Raw genomic sequence first — 26,875 nt, forward strand, 5'->3', positions numbered from 1 at the left:
TTCACGTACAATTCTGCCGAAAGTGCTGAAGATAGGATGTCTTACTGAATGCGCTAACGATGAGTATTGTGTCAATTCTGGGCACCACATTTTTGAAAGGTTTCAGTGAGGGCGCAGAAAAGATTTACAACGATGGCTCCAGGGATGAGGAACTTCAGTTACGTAGTAGATTGGTGAAGGAGTTAGTCTCCTGAGAGAGGAAGAAATAGAGAGCAGAGTTATTAAGGGTGGCATGGTGGCACAGTGGTTAGCACTGCTGCCTCACAGTGCCCGGGACCTGGGTTCTGTTCCAGGTTTGGATCACTGTCCATGCGGAGTTTGCACAGTTTTCCCATGTCTGTGTGTGGGTTTCCTCCAGGTGCTCCAGTTTCCACCCACAGTCCAAAAGACGTGCTGGTTAGGTGCATTGGCCATGCTAAATCCCCTAGTCGCTACACTCTGGTGCCTGTGCTAAATTCTCCCTCAGTATACCCGAACAGGCGCTGGAGTATGGTAACTAGCGGATTTTCACAGTAACTTCATTGCAGTGTTAATGTAAGCTTACTTGTGACACTAATAAATGGACGAAACTAAAGTGATCAAAAATCATGAGAGGTCTAGACAGAGTACATAGGTACATTGACCATGTTAAATTCTCCCTCAGTGTACCCGAACAGGTGCTGGAATGTGGCAGTAACTTCATTGCAGTGTTAATGTAAGTGTGACTAATACATAAACAAAATAGAGGAAAACTATCACCGTTGGTGGATGGATCGCAAATTGGAGGATGGCAGTTTCTGGTGAACAATCGAAGCTCCATGACAGGATTAGAAAGAAGCCCTTTTTGGCTTTACGTGGTGAGGATGTAGCAAGCACTATCTGAGGATGTGGAGGCTGATTCAATCATAGCTTTCAAAAGGGAATTGGGTAAGAACCTGAAAAAATAACAGGCAATGAGAAAGGCTAATGAGTTGGACTAGCTGAGGCCCTCTCGCAGTGAGCTAGCACAGGTAAGATGGGCCAATTGTCCTTTTTCCATAACAAAAACAGAAAATGCGGGACCAAGTGTGGTCACCCAGACTCGAAACATTGGCTCTATTCTCTCTCCACAGATGCTGTCAGACCTGCTGAGATTTTCCAGCATTTTCTGTTTTTGTTTCAGATTCCAGCATCCGCAGTATTTTGCCTTTATTTAGCTTCGTCCCATGCTGTAACTATTCTGTGGTTCTATGGGCAGATTTTTCAGATGATAAACAAAGAACAACAAAGAACAAAGAACAACCCAGCACGGGAAACAGGCCCTTTGGCCCAACGAGCCCGCGCCGCCGCATCCTCCTACACCTACCCTGCCCTGCGTGTATGCGAGTGGAACCCCTAACTTAGCCAGATTCAGGGGAGAATAGTGTCAATTTGGTATACCAATCAGCCTAAGAGCACATCTTTGGGGTGTGGGAGGAAACCGGAGCGCCCGGAGGAAACCCACGCAACCACAGGGAGAATGCGCAAACTCCCACAGACACAGGCCCAAATCCATGTATCTGCACAGCTAGCAGTGCTAGTCACTGAGCTGTTGCGGCGCCCGTCTACCGGTCCAGGATCAAGCACACACACCGACACGAAGTACTAGGCCACTCCCGGAACCTCCAAGAGCAGCCCACGCACGACCCACCGTGTGCATGCCCCTTGTTTGACAACAAGGTGGACCGCCACCTGCGGAATAAAAAGACAAAAACGTTAACATATAAGTCTGCATTTCCGGTGTCTCCCGAGGCTCTGACCCTATTTAATACCCCCTACTATAACCCTCCATCCTTGTTTCGCTCATGTGTCTATCTAAGTAAACCTTAAACAAGTCCAACGTACCTGCCTCCACCACCCTACTTGGTAGCGCGTTCCATACCCCCACGACCCTGTGCGTGAAGAACCTTCCTCTCACATCCAAATTATACTTCTCCCCCATCACCCTTAGATCATGACCTCTCGTAATTATACCCAATCTAGGGAGCAGCCTCTCACTATTGACTCTATCTATTCCCTTCAGTATCTTATATACCTCTATCATGTCTCCCCTTAATCTCTGTCTTTCCAAGGAGAAAAGTCCCAGTTTCTCCAACCTTTCCTCATAACTCAGTCCTTCCATGCCAGGCAACATCCTGGTAAACCTCCTCTGCACCCTCTCCAGAGCCTCCACGTCCTTCCGGTAGTAAGGTGACCAGAACTGGACGCAGTACTCCAAATGCGGTCTAATCAACGTTCTGTACAACTGAAGCATTAGACGGCAGCTCCTATACTCTATACCCCTTCCTATAAAGGCTAGCATTCCATAAGCTTTCCTCACAACCTTCTCCAGTTGTACCGCAACCTTCATAGACTTGTGAACCTGCACTCCCAGGTCCCTCTGTATTTCTATACTCCTAATCTGTCTACCTTTTATCACGTAGCTCCTCTCTGCATTATTCCTTCCAAAATGCATCACCTCGCATTTGTCAGGAATGATGGTTCATTCCCTGCCATCTGTCTGCAATAATCCAACCTTGCTGATCTGGCTGCCTGCAAAAACCATTCATTGCCTGAGAGGGGACTTCTGCCCCTCATTTGGGTAGAAGTCCCGCTTCAGGAAGCTACCAGCCATTTTGATTGGCCAGCAGAACTGTTGTCCCAGCAGCGCCAGGGGCAGCAGTGGCCAGGACTGAAACTGCAAACAGTCCCAAGGCTCTGAGTCCTTAAATGCGGGGCCCAGGGAGGAGGGGGGAAGGGGGATGTTGTGGGGGTGGGGTTGGGGGGGAGATTGATAAGAAGGTCTTGATGGAAGGACAAAGCATTTGTAGAGAACAGACACGGCCGGAGGCCCAATGAGGGGCCCATTTCCAATCTGTGACCCAAGCCGAGTGCCCTGCTGGGCCTTCCCAGCCGCCGAACTCTTCCCATCAACCTCAGAATTGAGGCTGGGTGGGAATAAGGCTCTCAGCGGCCAATAATTAACTGAGATGAGGGTGAGCAGGCTAGGTCTCACCTGGTCCACATAAAATTGCAGGAAGGTGAAGGCAGGCCACTTGGAGAATTTCACATATCCACCCAGCTTGGAACCTTGCTAGTCAAGGAGTAGAAAATTCTGCCCTTTGACTCTACAGGGCTGAGAAAGTGAGTGGTTGCAGACCATTCAACTGCAGGGGCACAGTGGTACAATGGTTAGCACCGCTGCCTCACAGCGCCAGGGACCTGATTCAATTGTTGGTTTGGGCCACTGTCTGTGTGGAGTTTACACCTCTCCCCATGTCTGCATGGTTTTCCTCCTGCTTCCTCCCATATTCCAAAGGTGTGTGGGTTAGGTGGATTGACCATGTTAAATTGCCCCTTAGTGTCAGGGGGTTCAGCTAGGGTAAATGCATGGATTATGGGGATAGGGCTTGGATGGGATTGATAATAGTGCAGGCTCAATGGGGTGAATAGCTACAAAGAACAAAGAAAATTACAGCCCCTCAGCCCTCCAAGCCTGCACCGACCATGCTGCCCGACATAATTAAACCCCTTACGCTTCTGGGGACCATATCCCTCTATTCACCTTAAAAAAACCCTTAAAAGTCACTGCAGTGTCCGCTTCCACTACCTTCCTCGGCAACGAGTTCCAGACACCCACCAACCTCTGTATAAAATATCTGCCTCATACATCTTCTTTAAATCTTGCCCTTGCACCTTAAACCTGTGCTCCCTAATAATTGACTCTCCCATCCTGGGAAGAAGGTTCTGACTATCCACCCTATCCATGCCTCTCATAATCTTGTAGACTTCCATCAAGTCATCCCTGAACCTCTGTCGTTCCAGTGAGAACAAACCAAGTTTCTCCTACCTCTTGTCATAGCTAATACTCTCCATACCAGGCAACATCCTGTAAATCTTTTCTGTACCCTCTCCAAAGCCTCCAGATCCTTCTAGTAGTGTGGTGACCAGAATTGAATGCTATATTTCAAGTGCAGCCTAACTAAGGTTCCATAAAGCTACAACATGACTTGCCAATTTTTAAACTCAATGCCTCGGCTGATGCATGCCTTCTTGACTACCTTCTCCGCCAGTGTTGTCACTTTCAGTTATCTGTGTACCTCTACACCCAGATCCCTCTGTCTATCAATACTCTTAAGGGTTCTGCCACTTACCATATATTTCCTATCTGTATTGGACTTTCCAAAATGCATTACCTCACATTTGTCCAGATTAAACTCTGTCTGCCATCTCTTTGCCCAAGTCTCCAACCAATTTATACCCTGCTCTGATGGTCCTCATCACAATCTGCAAATCCACCAATCTTTGTGTCATCTATGAACTTACTGATCAAACCAGCTTCCTTCTGCACTGTAGAGTTCTATGATTCTAGAATGTACACACTTGTGAATGCAGATCGCATCAGCTCAGCTATGGAAGTCCACACAGTTGAATGATTTGCCACTGCTCACTGTCTCAGCCCATCCCTGTAGCGTTGTCACTGGGTCAGTTAAGGGCAGAGCATGTGGAGCCTCAGAAATATACAGACATAGGCAATCTCCGGTAAAGAAAGAGGATTTTACAGCTCGGGAGTCTTTGTCGGTGTGGAACTGTGACCATATTTTCACTCGACAGCCTGTGATTTTCCTCCTCATTGAGATGAGCGAGGAAAACTGAGCAATACAAACACAGAACTTGGCATTCAGATATTCTCTTCACAAGAAGAGGAGAGAAATTTACAAAGCATGTACCAAAACAGAAAAGAAATATTCTTGTAAATGATTATTGCAGAAAGTATATTGAGGCACTGGAGATAGAACAAAATAGAAACCAGCATGATAGCTGAACTGATTATAACTATCGGGAAAGGCTGATAACACTTTCTCTCTAGGGAATAGACTGAGGAGTCTTTACAAATTTGAAAGGGCTAATAGGGTAAATAAGCACCAAGAGGATGTTTCCACTTCTGGTGTTATCCAAAATCAATGTAAGAGAGTCACTAATAACTCCATTGGGGAGTTTAGGAGAAATTTCTTTATCCAGAGAGGTAAATAAGTGGAACCTAAAGAGAAAAATGCTGAAAAATCGCAGCAGGTCTGGCAGCTTCTGTAAGGAGAGAAAAGAGCTGACGTTTCGAGTCCAGATGACCCCAAATACACAACAGTATCATAATTCAGTAATCGAAAAAGTAGTATTGTTCAGTAAGAGCATAATTAGCTGCTGATGTTACAATCCAGTTTCAGATTAATCTTGTAACCATTTTCCTTGGACTCGAAATGTCAGCTCTTTTCTCTCCTTACAGATGCAGCCAGATGTGCTGGGATTTTCCAGCATTTTTTTCTCTTTTGGTTTCAGATTCCAGCATCCGCAGTAATTTGCTTTTATTAGGTAAATAATGGAATCTGTTGTCAGCTAAGAAATAGCCTAACTGATTAGCATAGATACGTTTAAGGGGTGAAATGGTATTTTGATTGGGTTAGAGGGATAAAGTGGAAAGAGGTTCAAATGGGGACGAGCGCTACTCCAACAATACTCAAGAAGCTTGACTGCATCCAGGACAAAGCAACCTGAATGATTTTTACCCTATCCACCACTTTCAACATTCACTCTTTCATCACTGACACACAGTGGCAGCTGTGGGTACCATCGACAAGATGTGGGGCAAGTTGCCAAGACTTCTTCGGTAACATTTTAAACCCTCAACCTCTACCATGTGGAAGGACAAGGGCAGCAGATACAAAGGGACATTACCGCCCGCAGGTTCTCCTCCAAGTCACGCACCAGCCTGACTTGGAAATGTTTCGCTGTTCCTTCACTGTTGCTGGGTCAAAATCCTGGAATTCCCTCCCTAACTGTACCTACACCACATGGACTGCAATGGTTCAAGAAGGTGAGTCATCACCATCTTGTCAAGGTCAATTAGGGATGGGGAATAAATGCTGGATTAGTCAGTGATGCCCACATCCTGTGAAAGAATACATTTACAAAAACTTCTCTTTGTTCTATTGATTATATTCCACCATAATGTTCCCACTCCATCTGTCCTTAGCAGTTTTAGGTCGCAGAGTTGAATTTCACTAGCACCATGCCCTAATTTTCCACATTCAGTTTACTGACCAGCATGTGTACCCACCCAGTAGAAAGCCTGGTGAATTTACATAGCGATGGCACTTCGTTTGCCAGTTATAATGGATAGAATTGACTGCCGATGCCAAGAAGCACAGCTGCCAACCAGCTCTTTTCAATTTATTTGACTTGATTGTGTTTAGAGAAACTTCGATGAGGGGGGCTAATTTCCTCATTGCTCAAATGTGACCTTGTGGAGACATGTGTTTGCAAACCATGTCATGTTAACACAATAGCATCCTGTCACTCTAGCAGCTGGTGACTGGGGTGCTATTGTGAAATGATTATAATTGGAATGACATAGAATTTACAGCATGGGCCTAACTCATCTACACTGGTGTTTGTCTCATTTGAACCTCTTTCCACCCCACTACATCCAACCCCACCTTCATGTCTCCTTATTCCTTTCCCTAAGGGCAGCACAGTGGCGCAATGATTTGCACTGCTGCATCACAGCTCCAGGGACCCAGGTTCAGCTCCCATCTGTGTGGAGTCTGCACATTCTCCCATGTCTACGTGGGTTTCTTCTGGGTTCTCCGGTTTCCTCCCACAGTCCAAAAGATTTGCCAGCTAGATGCATTGGCCATGCTAAATTCTCCCTCAGTGTACCCAAACAGGCGCCAGAGTGTGCAACTAGGGAATTTCCACAATAAATTCATTGTAGTCTTAATGTAAGCTTACTTGTGATAGTAATAAATAACTTTTAACCTGATGTATCTTGTACCTAAATGCAGCAAAGTTATTCACCTAAATTACTTCATGGTAATGAGTTCCAAATTCTAAACATCCTCTAGGCAAAGAGGTATCTTTTGAATTTCACATTTATTGGCAAGTCTCTAATATTTATGACCTCTGAGTTTGGTCTCCCCAGCAAGAGGAAAGATCCTTCCTATATCTACCTTATCAACTCCTTTCTTCAGTTTAAAGACCTCGAACAGGCATCCACTTGGCCTTCTCCTTCCTGGAGAAAAGAGGCACAGGCCGGAATTTCCCAGTCCCGCTGGTGGTGGGTGTTGTCATGGGCAGGTTGGGCAAATCCCACACACAGACTTCTCAGTCTCTTCTCCATTCTGTTTTCATCCTTGTGAACCTTTTCTCCACTTTCTCCCGTGCCTCGACACCCTCTTTATAAAGTTTAAAGTTTATTTATTCGTATTATACGTAGGCTTACATCAACACTGTAATGAAATTTCTGTGAAAATCCCCTAGGCGCCACACTTCGGCACCTACTCGGGTACACTGAGGAAGAATTCAGCATGACCAATGCACCTAAGCAGCATGTCTTTTGAACTGTGGGAGGAAACCAGAGCGCCCAGAGGAAACCCATGCAGATGTGGGAAGAACGTGCAGGTGCCGTACAGACAGTGACCCAAGGCAGTATTCTCACCTGGGTCCCTTGCACTATGAGACAAAACTTCTCCGTAACTGAAGTTCCTTACCCGAATTCCATTCTAGTGAATCTTCTCTTTGCCCTCTCTCTGCACCCTTTTACTATCCCTTAACTAATTTACTCAGAATTTCCAAGAATTACAATGAGACATAACCACTATGTTATTTAAGGTTTAGCATAATTTCCATTAGATGATAATAGGAAATCTTTTTGCTTACAAGTTTACTGAATCAGCAATCTTCAGCTTGTAAAACAGGAACAAATCCTTGCCTAATAGCACTTGCATCACCTGAACTGCAACGGTTCAAGAAGGCAGCTCATCATTCCCATCTCAAGGGCAATTAGGGGTGGGCAATATATGCTGGCCTAGCCAGTAACTTCCCACATTCCTTGAAGGATTTTTTTGAAAAAAGAGATCTTGTATTTATACAGTAAAATAACAGCAAAATACTACAAATACTGCAGGAATTCTGAAATAAAAACAAAAAATACTGGGAAAACTCAGCAGGTCTGGCGGCATCTATGGAGAGAGAAACAGAGTTAACACAAGCCCGTATGACTCTTCTTCAGAACTGTTCTTCTGTTTCTCTCTCCACAGATGTTACCAGATCTGCTGAGTCTTTCCAGCATTTTCTGTTTCTATTGCACTTATATAGCCCTTTTCAGCTACTAAAACATCCCAAGGCATTTCACATGGACCACATTGGGCTGTTGTAAGAGGTAGGCTTTAAGAGTGAGTTAAAGGAGAAAAGAGATGAAGGAAGCAGAGAGATTTAGGGAGGGAATTCAAGAACTTAGGCCCCATTGAAAGCACGAAGGCTGGTGGAGCAATGCAAATCAGATTGGTTATCACCTGGTTAACCAACATCAAGGCAATCTGGTGGAGGGAATATTCACCTTCACTATTTGGATTGTGATTTGTTAGAATGGACCATCTGCTCATTAAGGAATCAATCGATTTCCATCTTCAGTGAATCCAAAAGAATGAAACTCAGGATGTAACGGGTGTTACATCCACTCAACCAGATCACAGTCCAGTTGAATGTGAACATTATGCTGGATAGGTGTGCCTGGAAACTGCCTCTTGACAGCAGACTGGTGGGAACAATGCTTCAGGCAGGATATGATACCCTCCTACCAGCTGCCACCCCTCCCCTCTATTACTTCTCTCCTCCCTGACTATTCCCTCCCACATTCTCCCTCCCAACTCCTGATGATCTTCTGAACCCTCCAACTAACCTCCTGACCCCTGACTACACCCTCCAACCCTTGACTAAACCCCCACCCTTCCACCCTGTCCTAAAATGATCTGACTGTGATTGCCACTCCACAGAAGTTCTGTCCCTTTTAATATTAAATCCAACTAGTCTCGTCCCTAATGAAGGACACTTAACAGGTTTGTGTTATTAAAACTAAAATGATTATTGTTTTCAACAGCTACAGAGTGAATTATTTCTCACCCAGAAATAAGAAGTGTCTTGATTTAATTTGATTTATTATTGTCACATGTATTAGGATACAGTGAAAAGTATTGTTTCTTGCGCACTATACAGGCAAAGCATGCCGTTCATAGAGAAGGAAAGGAGCAGGTACTGAATGTATTGTTTCAGTCATAGCTAGGATGTAGAGAAAGATCAACTTAATATAAGGTAGGTGCATTCCAGATGTCAGCAGGAAAAAGCTGTTCTTGAGTCTGTTGGTACGTAATCTCAGGCTTTTCTATCTTTTTCCCAATGGAAGAAGGTGGAATAGAATATGTCCGGGGTGCATGGAGTCCCTGATTATGCTGGCAGCTTTTCCAAGGCAGTGGGAAGTGCAGATGGAGTCAATGGATGGGAGGCAGACTTGTGTGATGAACTGGGTGTCGTTCACGGTCCTTTGTAGTTTTTTGCGATCTTGATCAGAACAGGAGCCATACCAAACTGTTGGGAAAGGATGCTTTCTATGGTGCATCTGTAAACGTTGGTGAGAGTCGTAGTGAACATGCCAAATTTTCTTAGCCTCCTGAGAAAATAGAGGCATTGGCGGGCTTTCTTAATTATAGCGTCTGCATGGAGGGACCAGGACAGGTTGTTGGTGATCTGGATACCTAGAAACTTGAAGCTGTCGACCATTTCCACTTCATCGCCGTTGATGTAGACAAGGGCATGTTCTCCACTATGCTTCTTGAAGTCAATGAGTATCTCCTTCGTTTTACTGACAATCTTTCACACTCAACTCCTGCATTTAAACAGTTATCACATCTAAGATAAAAACAGAACTTTAACCCACTGCAAAACAAATATCATGTAAAAAAATTAGGTAATTGATCCAATGTTTATGATATCTGCTAGCAACTGAAATAAAGTTAATGGCCTATTACGGCCAATTAACAATCCTCCCCAGCTGCCGCCCCCAGCAACACCGCCCCCCCCCACCCCCACCCCCCCACTCCCTCTTCCCCCCCTCAGTCCCTTGGCATCAAGGACTAGACAAGCTGCCTGGAGACTTCCTCAGGGTGGCAAACCAGTGAAGGGGGAGTGGGGGACAGAGCTTCAGGCGGGATTTGATGCACCCCACCCACCTCCGTCATACCTGTCCAGTGATGGGTGCTGCCTAGGCCAGCTCATGGAGCAGCCCCTCTCCCACCACTGTGATGGCCTGGTAGCTGTGTGTGACCACTTTTCAATTTTAAAGTTTTCAAAGATATCAAGAAGGCACCTCAAGATAAAGATGGAACACAGCAGATTTCAGCTCCTCGGAGCTAGTGGCCTCCTGTTGATGTTCCTGATTTAGTCCTGATGTCAGGGCCCTAAAGGCTGCAGTAAAATGCTGCCTGATGTGTGTAGTTTTCAATTGCTGGTTGGTAATGTTGGTATTCCATCATTTAGGAATGAATTAATGAACATATCTGGACGTTTGTTCACAGGGCGGCTGAGCAAACAAGATCCATTGTAAACTGCGGTTCAAGATTGACAAATCAGTGTGGCTGATCACATCTACAAACAGCAATGTAGCCTTAATAGTGTGTTGTCTTTCCAGCTGATCAGTGGCTTTCTCTGTCTGACTCTGACGGAAGAAAGTGTCTCAGTAACAAAGTGTGCATTATATGCATTCCCCCAAAAGGAAATGGGCAAGAACTGAAAGACTGAACCGCCGTTGAGTCCGCTGGATTAATTATTTCTAGCAAATTGGATGTTTGAAAAAGGCGCCGTGGGTAGCCTCTGAGCCAGAAGCTCCAGGTTCAAATCCCACCCCGGGGCTTGACGGCCGAGGAAGGGGTATTCTTAACGCGGTCAAGCAAATTGAATATCAACTTGCACAATTCTTCCAAACACGTCAATAGCTGGCAGTAGCAGCACAAGAGACTCCTGATCAGCCATACTTGATGTCGAATGGCGCCTCTCAAGTTATAAGTAGACTAGTAATCTGTTGCAGGAATAACTAGCTATGGAAACAGACAAAAGTCTGCCTTAGTGCATCACTCGGTGCAGGAAGAGAATTGGAATTGGAACTGGAACTGACCTCCTGGCATTTTACCCAATGATGGTGCATTTTGTTCTGTAAATTGGTTTTATGAATCAAGTAACTCTCATCAGTATATTAGCTGGGACAAAAATATGATGTTATGATATTTTCTGACTGCTGGATTGTTGGTAGATAAATAGTGGCCATCCTACAAGCCCACCATTGAGCAATTTACCATGATGAAGGGTAATTGTTAGATCCAGGTTATAGTAGCTACATGGCAGAGGTTATTACATGGAACTCTCCAGTTAAAAGTTTATGGGAATCACCATTAAGCCTTTTGTATCAGAAGAACTCTGAACCAAAGCATTTCTTTTGTTTGAAGGGTAAAAAGTTTATTGAAAAACTTTGGGAATCACACGCCCAGGGATTGAATGCCCAGTTAAGGGCCTCATCCCACTGCTGGTGGTATTACCCTAGCGGGTGGCAGATTCGCCATACAAGGAGCATAACAAAGAAACCCTGGTGAGTTTGATTGTGAGTCCCTGGGGTGAGGGGTATGAGTCTCCAGGGTTGGGGGGCTTGAGTCCCCAGGGAGGGGAATGTGAGTCCCCTGAGTGGTGGATGGGAGCTCCTGGGATGGGGGTCCCATTTTCAAATGCACTCAGTGCCTGATATTGGGGAACTTAGCATCAGGAAGCAGGGAATCCACTGAGAATCACATTCCTGCCATTGTCAGTCCCACCATCCCTGGAATTATTAAAGCAAGAACATCCTTCCCCAAATAAGGAGACCAAAACTGCACAGAATATTCCAAGTGTGGCCTCACCAAGGCCCCATATAATTGCAGCAAGACATTCCTGCTCCTGAATCCTCTCACTAAGAAGGCCAACATACCGTTTGCCTTCTTTCTAGATTGGTGCAACTGCATGCTCACCTTCAGCAACTAGTGTACGAGGACACCAAGGTCCCACTGCACACTCCCTTGTCCCAATTTACAGCCATTCAGATAATAATCTCTCTTCCTGTTTTTATTAATAAAACAGATATCCACACATTTATCCACATACTGCATCTGCCATGCATTTACCCACTCCCTCAGCCCGTCCGTATTGCATTGAAGCATCTGCATCCTCCACACTGCTCACCCTCTCACCCAGCTTTGTATCATGTACCCTTTGATATTCAGGACCCAGTCTATATCATCCTACAGCCATGTCTCTGCAATAGCTATCAAATCATTCTTTTATCCTTTTATTGCTTTTGTTGACTCTAGCCTAATCTACTAATTTACTGTTAAATTTGTACTCTCTATTCCTCCCTGTCACGGCCTGTTTATCATTTCCCAAATTAATACCTTTCTTTCTTGCCTTGTTTTTACCCTTTAGTTTACCACCTATTCCCAAATTCCATCTCTTGCCCCCACTATTTATTTTAAAACCCTCTCTACTCCCCTTGTTATGTGGCTTGCTAGAACACTAGTGCCAGCATGGTTCTGGTGTACCCTGTCCCAATGGGACAGCACTCACTTTCCCCTACACTGGTGCCACTGCCCCACAAACTGGAACCCACTTCAAACACATCAGTCTTTGAGCAACACATTCATTTCCCTAATCCTATTTTCATTTTGCAAATTTGCAGCAACAATTAGATTCATTTTATTGAAAAAAGGACTGTAAATCAAATTACACTCCTTCCGCAGATTTGAAAGCTTTCAGAGAAAGATGAGTGATGGTACTGAGTACTGCGGAGCAGGAAGAAGAACAAATGTGGCTCAACTATTACTCTGCGTAACCTGCAATTCTTGCGCTCTGGCTGACATCTAACACCTTATACCCAGTCTGTGTTTGGTCTCTCTGACATAGAGTAGAACGCATTGGGAACAGCGAATGCAATACTGGGTCCTGTTTGCAAGTGGACCGAAGGTGTTCAGCAAAGCGATCACTCCCTCCCCTCCCTCGGAGAACCAGGGTAGGGTCCCCCTTGTCCTCACTTTTCACCCCACCAGTCTCTGCATTCAAAGGATCTGCCGTTTCCGCCAGCTCCAGATTATGCCAACGCTCAACACATCCTCCCCTCAGCCCCCTGTCAGCATTCTACATGAACTGTTCTCTCTGGGACACCCTGGTCCATTGCTCCATTATATTCAACATCCCACCCCCTACCCATGGCACCTTCCCATGCAATTGTAGAAGGTGTAACTCCTGCCCCTTTACCCCTTCCTTGCTCACCATCCTAAACACCTCTTTCAGGTGAAGCAGCATTTCACATGCACCTTCTTCAATCTGGTCGATTGCATTCGTTGTTCCCAATGCGGTCTAGTCTACATCGGAGAGACCAAATGCAGACTGGATGAATGCCCGCTTTGCTAAACACCTTTGGTCCATCCACAAGCAGGACCCAGACCTTCCTGTCACTTGCCACTTCAACACACCACCCTGCTCTTCTGTCCACATGTCCGTCCTTGGCCTGTTGCAATGTTCTAGCAAACAGCAAAGCAAACTGATGGAACAATCCTCATCTTCCAATTGGGCCTTCCTGAACTGAACATTGAGTTCAACCACTTCAGAGGATGAATTCTCCCCTCCATCTTCACCCCATTTCTATTTATTTTGTTTCATTGTTTCTTCTTTTCATCTCATTCATCCATTTTATCATCCTTCTTTCTCACTTCCATTTTTCCACTTCTCCATTCCACTTCTTCTTCTTGCCCCCTTCCCCTCCCCACTCCCCCTCAGGGCAACTGCCATAATTCCCAGGCAGTCCGTTAACTATCTGTTCTGCCATTCACACATTCTGCTCACTAATGGACACTTTTAGCACATTTCTGTATCGTCATTTACATTCCCTCAGTCCAATTCCATACCCCCCCACCTCATAATACAAATTTCCGCTGATTTTCTTTGCTCTCGGCTCTGATGAAGAGTCATTCAGACTCGAAACGTTGGCTCTATTCTCTCGCCACAGATGCTGTCAGACCAGCTGAGATTTTCCGGCATTTTCTGTTTCTGTTAAAAATTAGAAAAATAAAGTTGGAAAATTCTCTTCCAAACCCCTGAGCTGATCAAAGCTACTCCAGGGGATAACATTGGCGAGGTTTCACATATATTTATTAAATACCTCTCCCTACCTCCTCCATGCTCACCTCCAACTTTAACTATGAGGAGCCCCTAGATTTCTTTCTAACTGAGATCAAGGCCTGACTGATCAGCTATCTCTGCCACTTCCTCCCTTCTACCAGGCCATTGGATGTAACTTCATCTAAAATTCTTCTCTCTCACACCTGAACATGCATCATTCTTTATCTCTCCATTGTTCCGTCATGATCTCTGCAAGCTCATGTAACCCATGGCACTGACCTGGTCGCTGACTCTGGCTAACCACTTAATCCCCATATTAGCCAATATTATTAATAACCATTCTCTCTCTTCAGGTGCTATCCACTGTTCCCTTTAACCTGGATAGGTGCACAATCTACAGTACCTTTACTCTTTAGATATGAGAGGAGATGCTGCAAATTAGATGGGCCAGGCAGTGGGACAAAAAAAGCACACACAACAAAAGAAAATTGGAGGATATATTGGTGTTGTCCCTCTTCCTTTAAGTCATTATCCCTCTCCTCAAAAAAAAAATTTGACTGCCACCATCCCTGCAAGCCACCCTTCCCATTGCCAACATCTCTGTTGTAAAGTTGTATGATGTCTCACGAAAAGGCTTGTGTAGTTGAATATAAACTGTTAATTCTTAACACACAACTATATACATGTCTCCAAAGTATTACCCTATCTGGTTACTATCTCCATGCTGGCTTTCGTTAGATTATTACTGCACTCTGTCCAGTATCATATGATTGTCTAATATAATGGGTGGCACTGTTCTCCAGTCCCGCATTAACCCTTGCTATGCCGAATGCACACATACCACAATTCCATCCCTCTCCAAAGTCCTCAAAGATGTTGTTGCCTCACCACTGGAGCTGCCACCAGTCAGATGAGATATTAAACTGCAGCCATGCCAGCTCTCTCCAAGGATGTAAAAGATCCAGGACACTGTTTGAGGAAGAATATGGGAATTCCCTCAATCTCCAGTCCCAATATTTATCCTTCAGCCAATGCCACTGAAACAGATGATCAGCTATTCATCACATTGCTGTTTGCAGAAGGTTGAGATGTGCGAATTGGCTTCTGTGGGCAGGACTTTCCAGTTCTGTCTGTCTTGGGACCAAGGTCAATGGACCTTTTTCTTATCCATCCAAATTATCCGTCCTGCTAGTGATGATGCCATGGGTTGGATGGGAAGATTTAGGCCTTTGTTTCTTACATTAGAATGGTGACTACACACCTCAGAATGTAATTCTGAAACATTTGGAAAGTTCTGATGCTATAGAAGCTTTATATAAATGCAAATTCTTCCTTTTTAGCCTGTTAAGTTTGCAGAAGGCTCTCAACTAGGAAACAACAATCAAGGGGAGGCAGTGGCATAGTGATATTATCACTGTACTAGCAATCCAGAGATGTAGGGTAATGCTCTGGGGACCCTGGTTTGAATCCTAATATGGCAGATTGTGAAATTTGAATTCAATAAAATTTTGGAATTAAAAGCCTAATGATGACCATGAAACCAATGTCAATTGTTGGAAAAACCTATCTGGCTCACTAATGTTCTTCAGGGAAGGAAATCTGCCGTCCTTACTTGGTCTGGCTTACATGTGACTCCAAACCCACAGCAATATGGTTGATTCTTAAAATACCCTCTGAAATGGAGGGCAGTTAGGAATGGGCAATAAATGCTGGCCCAGCCAGCGATGCCCACATCCCATAAAAATGGATTTTAAACAATGGACAGCTGGACAATCCAGCCCACTTCTGATTTTCAGCTGAAGACAATCATTGCTCACGGTTTTGATCTCATTATTGTTTCAGTGCCAGTGGACGGAGTGAATATAACGGCACAAGATCACACCACACACGGCATTGTCGGAGGGTCGGTCTTGCTTTCTATACATTACACGGCCAGCAGTTCCGAGACTCCAGTCATCCAGTGGCAGCTAAAGAGAGACAAACCCATCCCTTTGGTCCAGTCCTTTGGTACTCGCATCCTGGGAAAGCTACGGCCAGAGTACAAAGACCGCATTGTGATCTTCCGCAACGGATCCCTGTTGATCCACAACTTACAGCCAACTGACGAGGGGATGTACGAAGTGGAGATCGCGATTACAGACGATGCCTCCACGGCAGTGAAAACCCTCAATTTGACTGTTGATAGTAAGTGTTCCGGTCGTCAGACTGTCTGTGCACCCATATTCTGATTTGAGCTCAATTACTACCAGCTGCCACCCTCCCCTCCAGTTTCCCATTCTGCTGAAACCAATGTGAATGTCCATAGTTTCACAAACACTGTCCCCCAGTCTACTACATAGCAACTCTGATGTGAGTGTGGTCTACTCCTGCATCTAGTTTCTATGTTTCTGTTTCTCTTCCTTTAGCTGAAACAATGCTCTGAAACTCACACAGCTCTCAGACCATTGTTTCAGCTGAAGGAAGAGAAACATAGAAACTGAATGGTGTCTTCCTGCACTGTATGAATTCTGTTCTATGAAATGGGTTCTGGTTTCTGCTCCTGACTCACAGGCTGTGATCCTTGCTGTAAAATACAGATGTATGGATACCAGGTGAGGACAGGATTGGGCTTCTGAGTCCTTGGCGCTGGAGTCCATCTATGATAAGAGAGGCAGCCAGAAGGAATCAGCAATATATTGGAATGACTAAAGGACCAGGCTGCATCCTGACTTCACATCCACCAGCAGTAGCACCAACACAACATGAGGAAAGAGTTCACAGAATCACAGAATCCCTACACTGCAGAAGGAGGCCATTTGGCCCATCAAGTCCACACCAACCTCAATCCCACCCAGAACCGATCCCCATAAATCCATGTATTTACCCTAGCTAGTCCCCCTGACACCAAGGGGCGACTTAGCATGGCCAATCCCGCACATCTTTGAACTACAGGAGGAAACCAGAGCATCCAGAGGAAACCCATGCAGACACGGGAAGAACATGCAAACTCCGCACAGACAGTGACCCAAGGCTGGAATTGAACCCGGGTCCCTGGTGCTGTGAAGCAGCAGTGCTAACCACTGTTCCACCATACTGCCCACATATTGACTTATTAAATTGCCAACCTAGTTCATTTTGGACACTCCTTTACACTGACCCATTAGGTAGCTCCCTACAATTACTGGTCAAGACAAAGAGAACATTTGCTGTTTCTTCCCCACTCCCAACCCCCAGCCCCACCATTTCTGTTGTATCTATTCGTATTGAACGTAATAAAATCACTGGCAATGACCCTTCTTCAGGTTACCTCTGGTAAACTCCAGCTCTTTTTCGGATTATCACTGAAGCTCGTTGTCCTGATGGATCGGGTTTTCTAGCTGGTTTATTGTTTTTCACCTTCCATCAATTGCAGCCAATCCAAAACTCTGCTTTCAGCATGCTAACTCACTCCGTTCACCCATCACCCCTCTGCTATCTGACATACATTAGTTCCCAGTTCACCATTGCCTCAATATCACCCTCATTCCAAAATCCTCCAAGCTTGTGTCCTCCCCATCTCTATAACCACCTTCAACTCTAAACACTCCCAGAGCTCACTCTTGCATTCCTCTTACCAGCGGTTCGAGTGTCTTTGGACTGTGGGAGGAAGCCAGAGCGTCCATAGAGGAAATCAATGCAGACGTGGAGAGAATGTGCAAACTCCACACAGACAGTGACATGAGGCCAGAATTGAACCTGGGACCTTGGCATTATGAGGCAGCCCTTAGTGCTGTGAGGCAGCGGTGCTAACCACTGTGCCACCACGCAGCCCCAACTTTAGGGAAGGAAATCTGTCGATCTTACCAGGTCAGGCCTACATGTGACTCCGAGACTACAGCAATGACTCCTAAATGCCCCTGGGGATGGGCAATAAATGTTGGCCCAATCAGCGATGCCCACATCCCATAAACAAATAAAAAGATGTATCTTTTTGCATTAAAATTCATGTGTCTTAGGATATTTTGTTGAGTTAAAGGTGGTTTAAAATGCAAGTTTCTGTTGTATCATTTGTCTGTTCTCTCCTTGTGTTATTCAGTCCCTGTGACAAAGCCCGTGGTCGTGTTGTCATCCTCCACAGTACTGGAACTGAGTGAATACGTCACGTTGAACTGTTCACATGAAAATGGAACCAAGCCGATGTACACATGGCTGAAAGGAGGGAAACTCCTGGACGATGATGAAAGGTTCTCCCTGTCTAGCGATCAGAAGACGCTGACTATCACACGGGTCCACATAACCGACGATGACCTTTACAGCTGTACAGTGGAAAACCCTATCAGCATCTCTCGAAGCGCTCCAGTCAAGCTGACTGTCTACAGTAAGTACAATCTCTGAGGGGCACTGTGAAGAACAGTGGGAAATAATATGTTAAAATGGGATTATATACACAGGGGATGGGAGGTTAATGGAATTCACAGAGGAATCGTAAAGAGCAGTGTAGGATAATTATGGAAGTAACAGTGATATTGTCCCGGGCAAAATGAGGCCTAGGTGGGATTGTGGTTGGTATAGACTCAATGGGCCAAATGGCCTCCTACTATTCTATGGGATTCTATGACTCAATGGATTCTATGCTTCTATATACGGATGAAATAATGTGGGCAGTGGGGTGCAATGGGACTTATAAAGGAGATATTGGGCCCAATTTTACCATTTTGATTCTAAGTGCTGGGTGACTTGAAACTGGGAGTGTTTCAGATCTGACTTTTAGACCCGTTCTTCAGCACCCCCACACACACTCTGCCTGCAAAAGATCAGTAATTCCGAATTGCGCCGCAGAAGCCTGTGGGCGGGGCTTAACGCACCCAAAACTCTGCAGTTCCAATCGAAGCCTTCAACTGCGCATGCACAGTAAAAAAATTAGAAAAACAGTTCCCCTGGCTTTTCGCTCCCGGGCCAAATAATGCCTCTCCCTGGCCCCCACAGACATTGCCCCACCCCCACAACATTACTGACCACCTTATCCCCCCCTCCCCTGACTACCCAGACTGATAGTGGCCCCCTGCCCCATCCCCCTCACCAATCGCATGCAGAGTGGCAGCGGAACCCTCTGCCCCCCCCACTAATTGCACGCAGAATTGCAGCAGATCCCCCTCTGTCCCCCTGCCCCCCCTCCTCAAGAGAGTGATCTGACCTGCCTCCCTCCCTTTGCTCCTCCCTCCACCGATCTGAGTCAGAGAGCCGCTGGAAGCTCTGAACTTACCTCCTCAGAAGTTGGAGAGCCCAAATCGGACCTTTGTGGACCATGTCTGTTTCATGCCGAATCTGGATAGGCGAACACGATGATAAAGGGGTAAATGCTGGTAAAGTTGGGCGTCCAGCCAATTAATTCAATTTAAATGCATCCAAATACAGTTAAATTGCTTTCGTGCCTGTTTTGGGCGTTGTCCTGATCGCCGCCACTTTCAACCATTGGTCAAGGGGAAATGGCTGCAGAGGTGGCTGCAGATCACACTACTCACCTCATACCCAACTTTACCAAGCTTTTGTGCCCAATAATGAGCGCGACCTGTTGGTAAAATCAGGCCCATTGAGTGGAATGTAAAATGCAGCAACTGTGACTGATCCAATCTTACACCATTGCTCCAAGTTATTATTACTCCAAAGAGGTTAAGTGTGGATAAGGTTATTGAAACTTTGCATGTGGATCATAATAGTTCCCTGAGCTACGAAATATAAGAAGTAAGTGAGAATTTTGCAGTCTTACTTGGTTTAACCATGAGGTAGAGGGCAATATGGCGAGGCCTTTCCCCAGAAGGCTGTGACTTAAAAGGTTTATGAGGAAGGGCCCACCATGGAACTCTGCCACAAACACTGCCAGGTTCATGGGGTAGGACATTGGGCTCTACCCGGAGAGACCATTGCTGACCAAGAATGACTGGTTGTAATTGACTGGTTTGGGGTAAGAGCCACAAACGACCTCACCATGAGAACCCCAGGTCCCCTGAAAAAGGGATAAACTTCAATCCTTTTCCATAAATGTTTTAACCTTTGATCTTCATGGTCCAGAATCTGGCCCTACTTCAACCGGTATGGGATATAGAGTCATAGAGGTTAACAGCATGTGTGCCAGCTGAGATGAAGCATGCTTATTCCAGTCAGGCACTGGGTCCTGAAAGATTGTTTATGTGTGCAAACTTCCAATTTAAGAAATTTCCACCCCTGGACCTGCCCCTTTATGCTGATTGCCTATGTTGTTGGGTGAGGAAACACAACATGAGGGTGACTAGAATCATAGAATCATAGAATCCCTACAGTGCAGAAGGAAGCCATTCGGCCCATTGAGTCTGCACTGACCACAATCCCACCCAGGCCCTTTTCCTGTAACCCCGTATAACCCTGCTAATCCCCCTGCCACTAGGGTTAATTTAGCATGGCCACTCAACCTAGCCCACACATCTATGGACTAGGGGAGGAAACAGAGCACCCGGAGGAAACCCACACAGACGCGGAGAGAATGTACAAACTCCACAGTGCATTAGGTAGTGACCCAAGGCCAGAATTGAACCTGGCTCCCTGGCACAGTGAGGCATCAGTGCTAACCACTGTGCCACCACAAGGCGATATTGGAATCTTCCCTTTATTTATTCATTCATAGGACATGGACATCGCTGGCTGGCCAGCATTTATTGCCCATTCCTAGTTGCCCTGGAGAAGGTGGTGGTGAGCTAAGGGATTGCAGTCCATGTGATGTGGGTTGACCCATGTGCCGTCATGGAGGGAATTCCAGGATTTTGACCCAGCGACTGTGAAGGAATGGTGATATATTTCCAAGTTAGGATGGTGAGTGGCTTGAAGGGGAACTTGCAGGTGATGCTGTTCCCATGCATCTGCTGCCCTTGTCCTCCTAGATGGAAGTGGTCCTATGTTTGAAAGGTGCTGTCCAAGGATCTTTGGTGAATTGCTACAGTGCATCTTGTAAATAGTACACACTGCTGCTACTGAGGGTCAATGGTGGAGGGAGTGTATGTTTGTAGGTGTGGTGCCAAACAAGTGGGCTGTTTTATCCTGAATGGTGTCAAGCTTGTTGAGTGTTGTTGGAGCTGCACCCATCCAGGCAAGTGGGGAGTATTCCATCACACTCCTGACTTGTGCCTTGTAAAAGGTGGACAGGTTTTGGGGATTCAGGAGGTTACTCACCGCAGGATTCCTAGCCTCTGACCTGCTCTTGTAATCATTGTGTTTTGTGGTGAATACAGTTGAGTTCCTGGTCAATGGTAATCCCAAGGATATTAAGAGTGGTGGTTCAGTGATGGTTACACCATTGAATGTCATAATCCATAGTTGGAGTGTCTCTTACTGGTGATGGCCATTGTCTGTCATTTGTGTGGCACGAATGTTATTTGCTACTTGTCAGCCAAGGCCTGGATAGTGTCCAGGTCTTGTTGCATTTGGACATGGACTGCTTCACTATCTGAGGAATTGCAAATAGTGCTGAACATCATCAGTGAACACTCCTCCCCATATGATGGAGAGAAGGTCATTGATGAAGCAGCTGAAGATTGTTAGTCCTCAGACACTAACCTGAGGGACTCCTACAGAGATGTCCTGGAGCTGAGGTGACTGACCCACCCACAAGGGCAACCAGCTTCGTGTGTGCTAAGTCTGATCCAACCAGCAGAGAGTTTGCCCCCTAATACCCATTGATTCCAGTTTTGCCAGGACTGCCTCCAGATGTCTGTTGGAACAATTTTGATGTCTCAGTAAGTTGTGTAGGCCCTTTTCATTAGAACAAAGAAGGTCAAAACCTGGTAAAGATATTTAAAACTTTTAGGGGTTCTGATAAGGGAAATTGAGAACATTGCATTGGAGAATGCTTTGATAATTAAGGGAGAGGGTTGGGAGAATTTAATTTTCATGTAGAGGATCGCTGGAATGCCTAACCAAAAACGGTCATGATAAGAAGTTTTGCAGCTTTCCGAAAGGAAGTGGATAAACATTTGACTTGTTCTGATATCTATCTGCATGGGACTGAGTAGATCGCACTATCACAATGCTAGTATAGACACAATGGACCGAATGGCCCCTGTTTGTGGTACAATTTGATGACTATGACAGAATAATGTGTGAAAAGAAAAGGATTGATGGGCCGAGTGGCCCTTTCTTGTAATGTTCTTCGAAATGTAGCTGGGATAATTTTAACTTAAAATTCAGAGACTGATAGAGCAGCTTGTGACCTTATTATGTTTATTTATAGGACGGAGTTCTTTATATATTATCCTCTGCACAGGTGGGATTTTCCTTCTGGTTACCTTGGTAACTGTGTGTGCCTGCTGGAAACCTTCAAAAAAGTAAGATTTAATTGGAGTTTTTGTCTTTATTTCTTGCCTGCTTGTTGTTTTGCACAAGGATTGACTCACTGTAAATAGTTCTTCATCAAAACATTATGGGAGTGTTATGATTTGACTACTGAACTAATAATCCAGAACAGTAATCCTATATTGATGGTTGTAAAATTTGATTTCAGTTTTAAGTCTCTGGAAATTAAAAAGTCATCAGATTGCTGTAAAAAGCCAATTGGTTCACTCATATCCTTTGGAGAAGAAAGGCTCCTTATCTGTCAGATTGGCATGGTGTCACACTGGTTAGCACTGCTGCCTCACAGTGCCAGGGACATGGGTTTGATTCGCAGCTTGGGTCACTGTCTGTGTGGAATCTGCACTTTCTCCCCTTGAGTGTGTGGATTTTTGCCAGGTGCTCCGGTTTCCTCCCATAGTCCAAAAGACCGTGATAGTTAGGTGCACTGGCCGTGCTAAATTCTTCTTAAGTATACCTGAACAGATGCCGGAGTGTGGCGACTAGGGGATTTTCACAGTGACTTCATTGCAGTGTTAATGTAAGCCTACTTGTGACACTAATAAATAAACTTGAGCTTAGATCTCTCTGTGACTCCAGTGCTACACTGTTGTGGTTGGCTCTGAAATAGTCTGGCCAGGCACTCAGTTATATCAAACTGCTATGTTCTTGTAGAAGGCTGATTACCTTCTCAGGTATTAAATGCCATTCCTGTTAGTGATGCCTGTACAGAAGATTGGAGTGTTTCAAGTTGCATTTTAAAAGTAGTAGATGGCATAGGGTGAAACATCTGAAGCAATGGAAACTTTCTGTGTAATGTTGATGCATATGTAGCCACAAACAGCTGCCTCAGACATTAAATATTGGGTGGGATTTTCTAGCCTTTCCTGCTGGCAGTCCCACAAAAGGTGACCACCACCCCCCGCCACCGGTCCCAGTGGGTTCCCTCAGTAATTCAGATTATGGGTGCCTCCCCTCCCCCCACTGAAGCTTATTTTTCAAACTTTTACCATCCTTAGAAATATTACCTAATTTCACAGTTAAAAGATCTTGTTCTAATTTTTTAGTCTATGCTCTGTGATGATACAGTGCTTTTAAGAAATGTGTTTGTTTCATGTTTTTTGTGCAGGATTTGTTGTAACAGTTTGTCCTATTATTGGTGCAGCTTTGTCTGTACCCAGCAGCCCATGTTGTTACTGCAGCAGTTACTTTAATAAAAAGTACCTAGTGGGTTAATAGAACCACACCTGGAGTGAAACACCTTATGCTCACACTAATGCCAAAATCAACTAAAGTTAGGGTCTAGACTAACTTCATGATATACCTCAGAGTTTCTGATCTGGTCCCTAACAGCCCTAATAAGTACTGTGATAAAAGGAAAATACTGCGGATGCTGAAATCTGAAACAAAAACAGAAAATGCTCGAAAATCTCATCAGATCTGACAGCATCTGTGGAGAGAGAATGGAGCCAATGTTTCAAGTCTAGATGACCCTTCATCAGAGCTCTGGCAGAAAGTTGTTGCAGGTTCGATGGGCTGAATGGCCTCCTTCTTCACTTTAGGGATTCTATGATCTGTCCTGATCTCTGAATGGCGAAACACGCTTGAGAGACTGAAATGATCCCAGCTGCCAGTTTTTCGTGGGCAGACCGCCTTACCACCTGCTTCCATTCCCTTTCAAATGGCTTGGTCCCTGGCTGAAACATGGCTTTCCAACTCGTGTTCAATGCTGTCAAGACTGCCTCCAACACTCTGGGTAGAACTGTCCCATGGGAATTGTAGTGGGCAGGAGAGGACCATGCAAAGGTCTGTTGGTCTCGAGCAGGATTTTCCAGTCTTGGGGTGAGCGTGGCTGGAAAATCTCACCCCTCATCTATAAAGCTTGGAGCCATTTCCCTGATCAGATATTCGTTGTTCCTTTTGTTTAACTGATCCATCAGCCGTAGCCATTGGTTAGCCAGTGCAACTTCTCTTTAAGAGAGACTGGCTGCCTTTAAGTACTGGAGACTCACTGAACTAGCCTTGTCTATTAGCCCAGCATCCTGTTAGTCTCCTTCTTGCGTGTGTAGCCAAACATTTAAATGAGAAGGTGACACAAGCTTTGCAACAAGTGTAGACAGGTTACAGATTGAGATCCCTAAAAACTGACATGGACCAGTTTTTAGCTTGTATTAAATACAGTCAGATCTGTTCTATTGTTCATTCTTGATTAGCATTGTGGTTAACCGTATGATTACTTCTTTCATGATCATCCCTCTTTTCTTCGTCACTTGTGGCATTCACAGTGACATTCAATCTTTCGGAGACAAAGGTAATTTTTTTGAAAGGCCTTAATCGGGCAGGACAACTTGGAACTTTCTTCGTGTTTTGTCTTAGCTGTATTTCATCCTCTTTTCATTTTACCTCACTCTGATTGCCTGGTTGGTGAGGGGATGTTCATTCCCTTTTCAGCAGATGTAAGGGTCTTCAGGATCTTCACAGTATGCCATCATCTTCTGTGACCCACTTCAGATCTAGTCTGCCATAAAGTACATTGAGGAACATCACACAGTATCATACAGCATTGTCATGATTTCACTGTCCAAACGCTGATGCACCTGCAACATCTTCCTGCTGACACTAACTCTGTGCTTATGAGTGAAAGGTGGGAAAGGTGTCAGAGACCTGTACCCGGAATGTGTCATGGTCTTCCGGAGTGAATGGAGGAATTGGAAAGCCTGTGTTTGAAGTGATGGAGGCTACCTCGTTGAATATGTTTAAGTCAGGGGTAGATAGATTTCTGATCGATTAGGGAATTAAGGGTGGTGGGGAGCAGGCGGGAAAGTGGAACTGATCCACTTCAGATCAGCCATGATCTTATTGAATGGCAGGGCAGGCTCGAGGGGCTAGATGGCCTACTCCTGCTCCTATTTCTTATGTTCTTACATTTGTTGGTCAGAAGGCAGACTACAATATGACAACAGTTTTCTGATAACGTAGTAATGTGGAAATGTCGACAAAAAGCAACTGAAGGTAATTGCTAGTTAATCGTGGAATGTCTTAGTGAGCGGATCTGAATATTACACTGTTTCTCATATTACAACAGTAGCTACACCTCTGAAGTACTGGCTATAGTCCAGCACCGAGGGAGGGAATGCTGCATTGTTGGAGGTACTGGCTTTCGAATGAGAATTGTATCTCTCAGGTGAACATAAAATTGCCATGAAGCTATTGGAAGAAGAGCAGGGGAGTTCTGTCTGGTCTCCTAACCAATATTTATCCCACATACGTCAGTGAAACAGATTATTTGAAAATTATCTCATGACTGTGGAGTTTGCTGTGCGGAAAATGTCTGCTGTATTTCCTGCATAACAACCGTGACTACACTTCATGTGTACGCGAGTTGTTTGAGATGACGTGAGGTTGTGAAAAGCACAATATTAATGCAAGTTTGTTTTTCATTTTTTCAAATAAGCAATAACTAGCCACCAGACAGTGAAGGTCAATTTGAAGGGCAGTAGTGCACCAGGCCTTACTATTTTGCCTTGTTTGTTTTTTCAGAAATAAAGGAACTGGAGAGAAAGGAACGTCGTCAGGTTCTGCAGAACGGAATGATGATCACGCTAAACATGAAGGTAATGTGTAGCTTGAGGATGATTGGACAGTGTGTTGGTGTTGGCGAGGAGGATGGAGATCAAATCTCCTAAAATGCTGTCTTCAGATCCAGGCTGGTGGGAAAAAGCGTCAATGGCCAAACACAGGTCCAGTTTCCTGCTGAGAGCACTGTGGATAAAAGAATGATGAAGGGTTGTATCAAACTTCTTTTTGGCATAGGGAAGGTGTACATGTCGAAGACTGGGAATCATAAAAATAGGGAAAGATTTACTGAGCCTGGTGAAGTCACAGATTTTTAATCTCAGAGTAAGGGATCACCTATTTAAGATAGAGGTGTAGAAGAATTTCCCTTCTGAGACTAGTGAATCCGTGGAATTCTTCATCGCAGAGGGCTGTAGAGGCTGGGCTGTGAACTATGTTCAAGGCTGAGAGAGACAGATTTTTAATCAGTAAGGCACCAAGGGTTATGGGGATAAGGCAGGAAAGTGGAATTGAGGATTATCATTTCAGATCAGAAATGATCTTATTGAATAGCAGAGCAGACTTGATGGGTTGATTAGCCTACCTCTCAGCTCCAACATCATATGGACCGGTGGTGTGGGTTGGACCACTTCTCCTGATTAACGCACGAGCAACTTGACACAAACTGACAATCTCATTCAATCAATCCACAAGAATGATAGCTGCAGGAGTTTGTAATCTGCTTCTCCCGCAAGCCATCTTTCCTCAGGTTCAACTCAAGTATCTCATTGCTGGAGAAAAGTGAATCTGTACAATAGTTGGATTGTGGTACTTGTTGCTGACACCTGGTGCAAACATGGGCAGTGCCTACTCTGTGCACATTAATAAGTGTCTAAACAAATTCGATGAAGAATCAATCAGGGCATTGGATACTCAGGAGCTGCTGTCAATTTCAGAGAGAGAATCACTAATTATTGGTGGTTGAAATATTAATCTTTCAAAGATATGG

General features: G+C 45.0%; 1 protein-coding gene across 3 annotated transcripts in view; it reads left to right on the plus strand.

The window, feature by feature from the left end:
* hepacamb (hepatic and glial cell adhesion molecule b) overlaps positions 1–26,875 on the plus strand; it is a 73,035-nt gene that overhangs the window by 36,450 nt on the left and 9,710 nt on the right. For all 3 annotated transcript variants that reach the window (XM_080182237.1, XM_080182235.1, XM_080182236.1), the window contains 4 exons: positions 15,841–16,182; positions 18,053–18,334; positions 22,214–22,307; positions 25,852–25,925. In XM_080182237.1, coding sequence (XP_080038363.1) covers positions 15,841–16,182; positions 18,053–18,334; positions 22,214–22,307; positions 25,852–25,925 — 792 coding nt within the window. The remainder of the gene's footprint in view (positions 1–15,840; positions 16,183–18,052; positions 18,335–22,213; positions 22,308–25,851; positions 25,926–26,875) is intronic.

Source organism: Carcharhinus amblyrhynchos, unplaced genomic scaffold, assembly GCF_965287045.1.
Source record: "Carcharhinus amblyrhynchos unplaced genomic scaffold, sCarAmb.v2.hapA scaffold_49, whole genome shotgun sequence".
Lineage (NCBI taxonomy): Eukaryota > Metazoa > Chordata > Chondrichthyes > Carcharhiniformes > Carcharhinidae > Carcharhinus > Carcharhinus amblyrhynchos.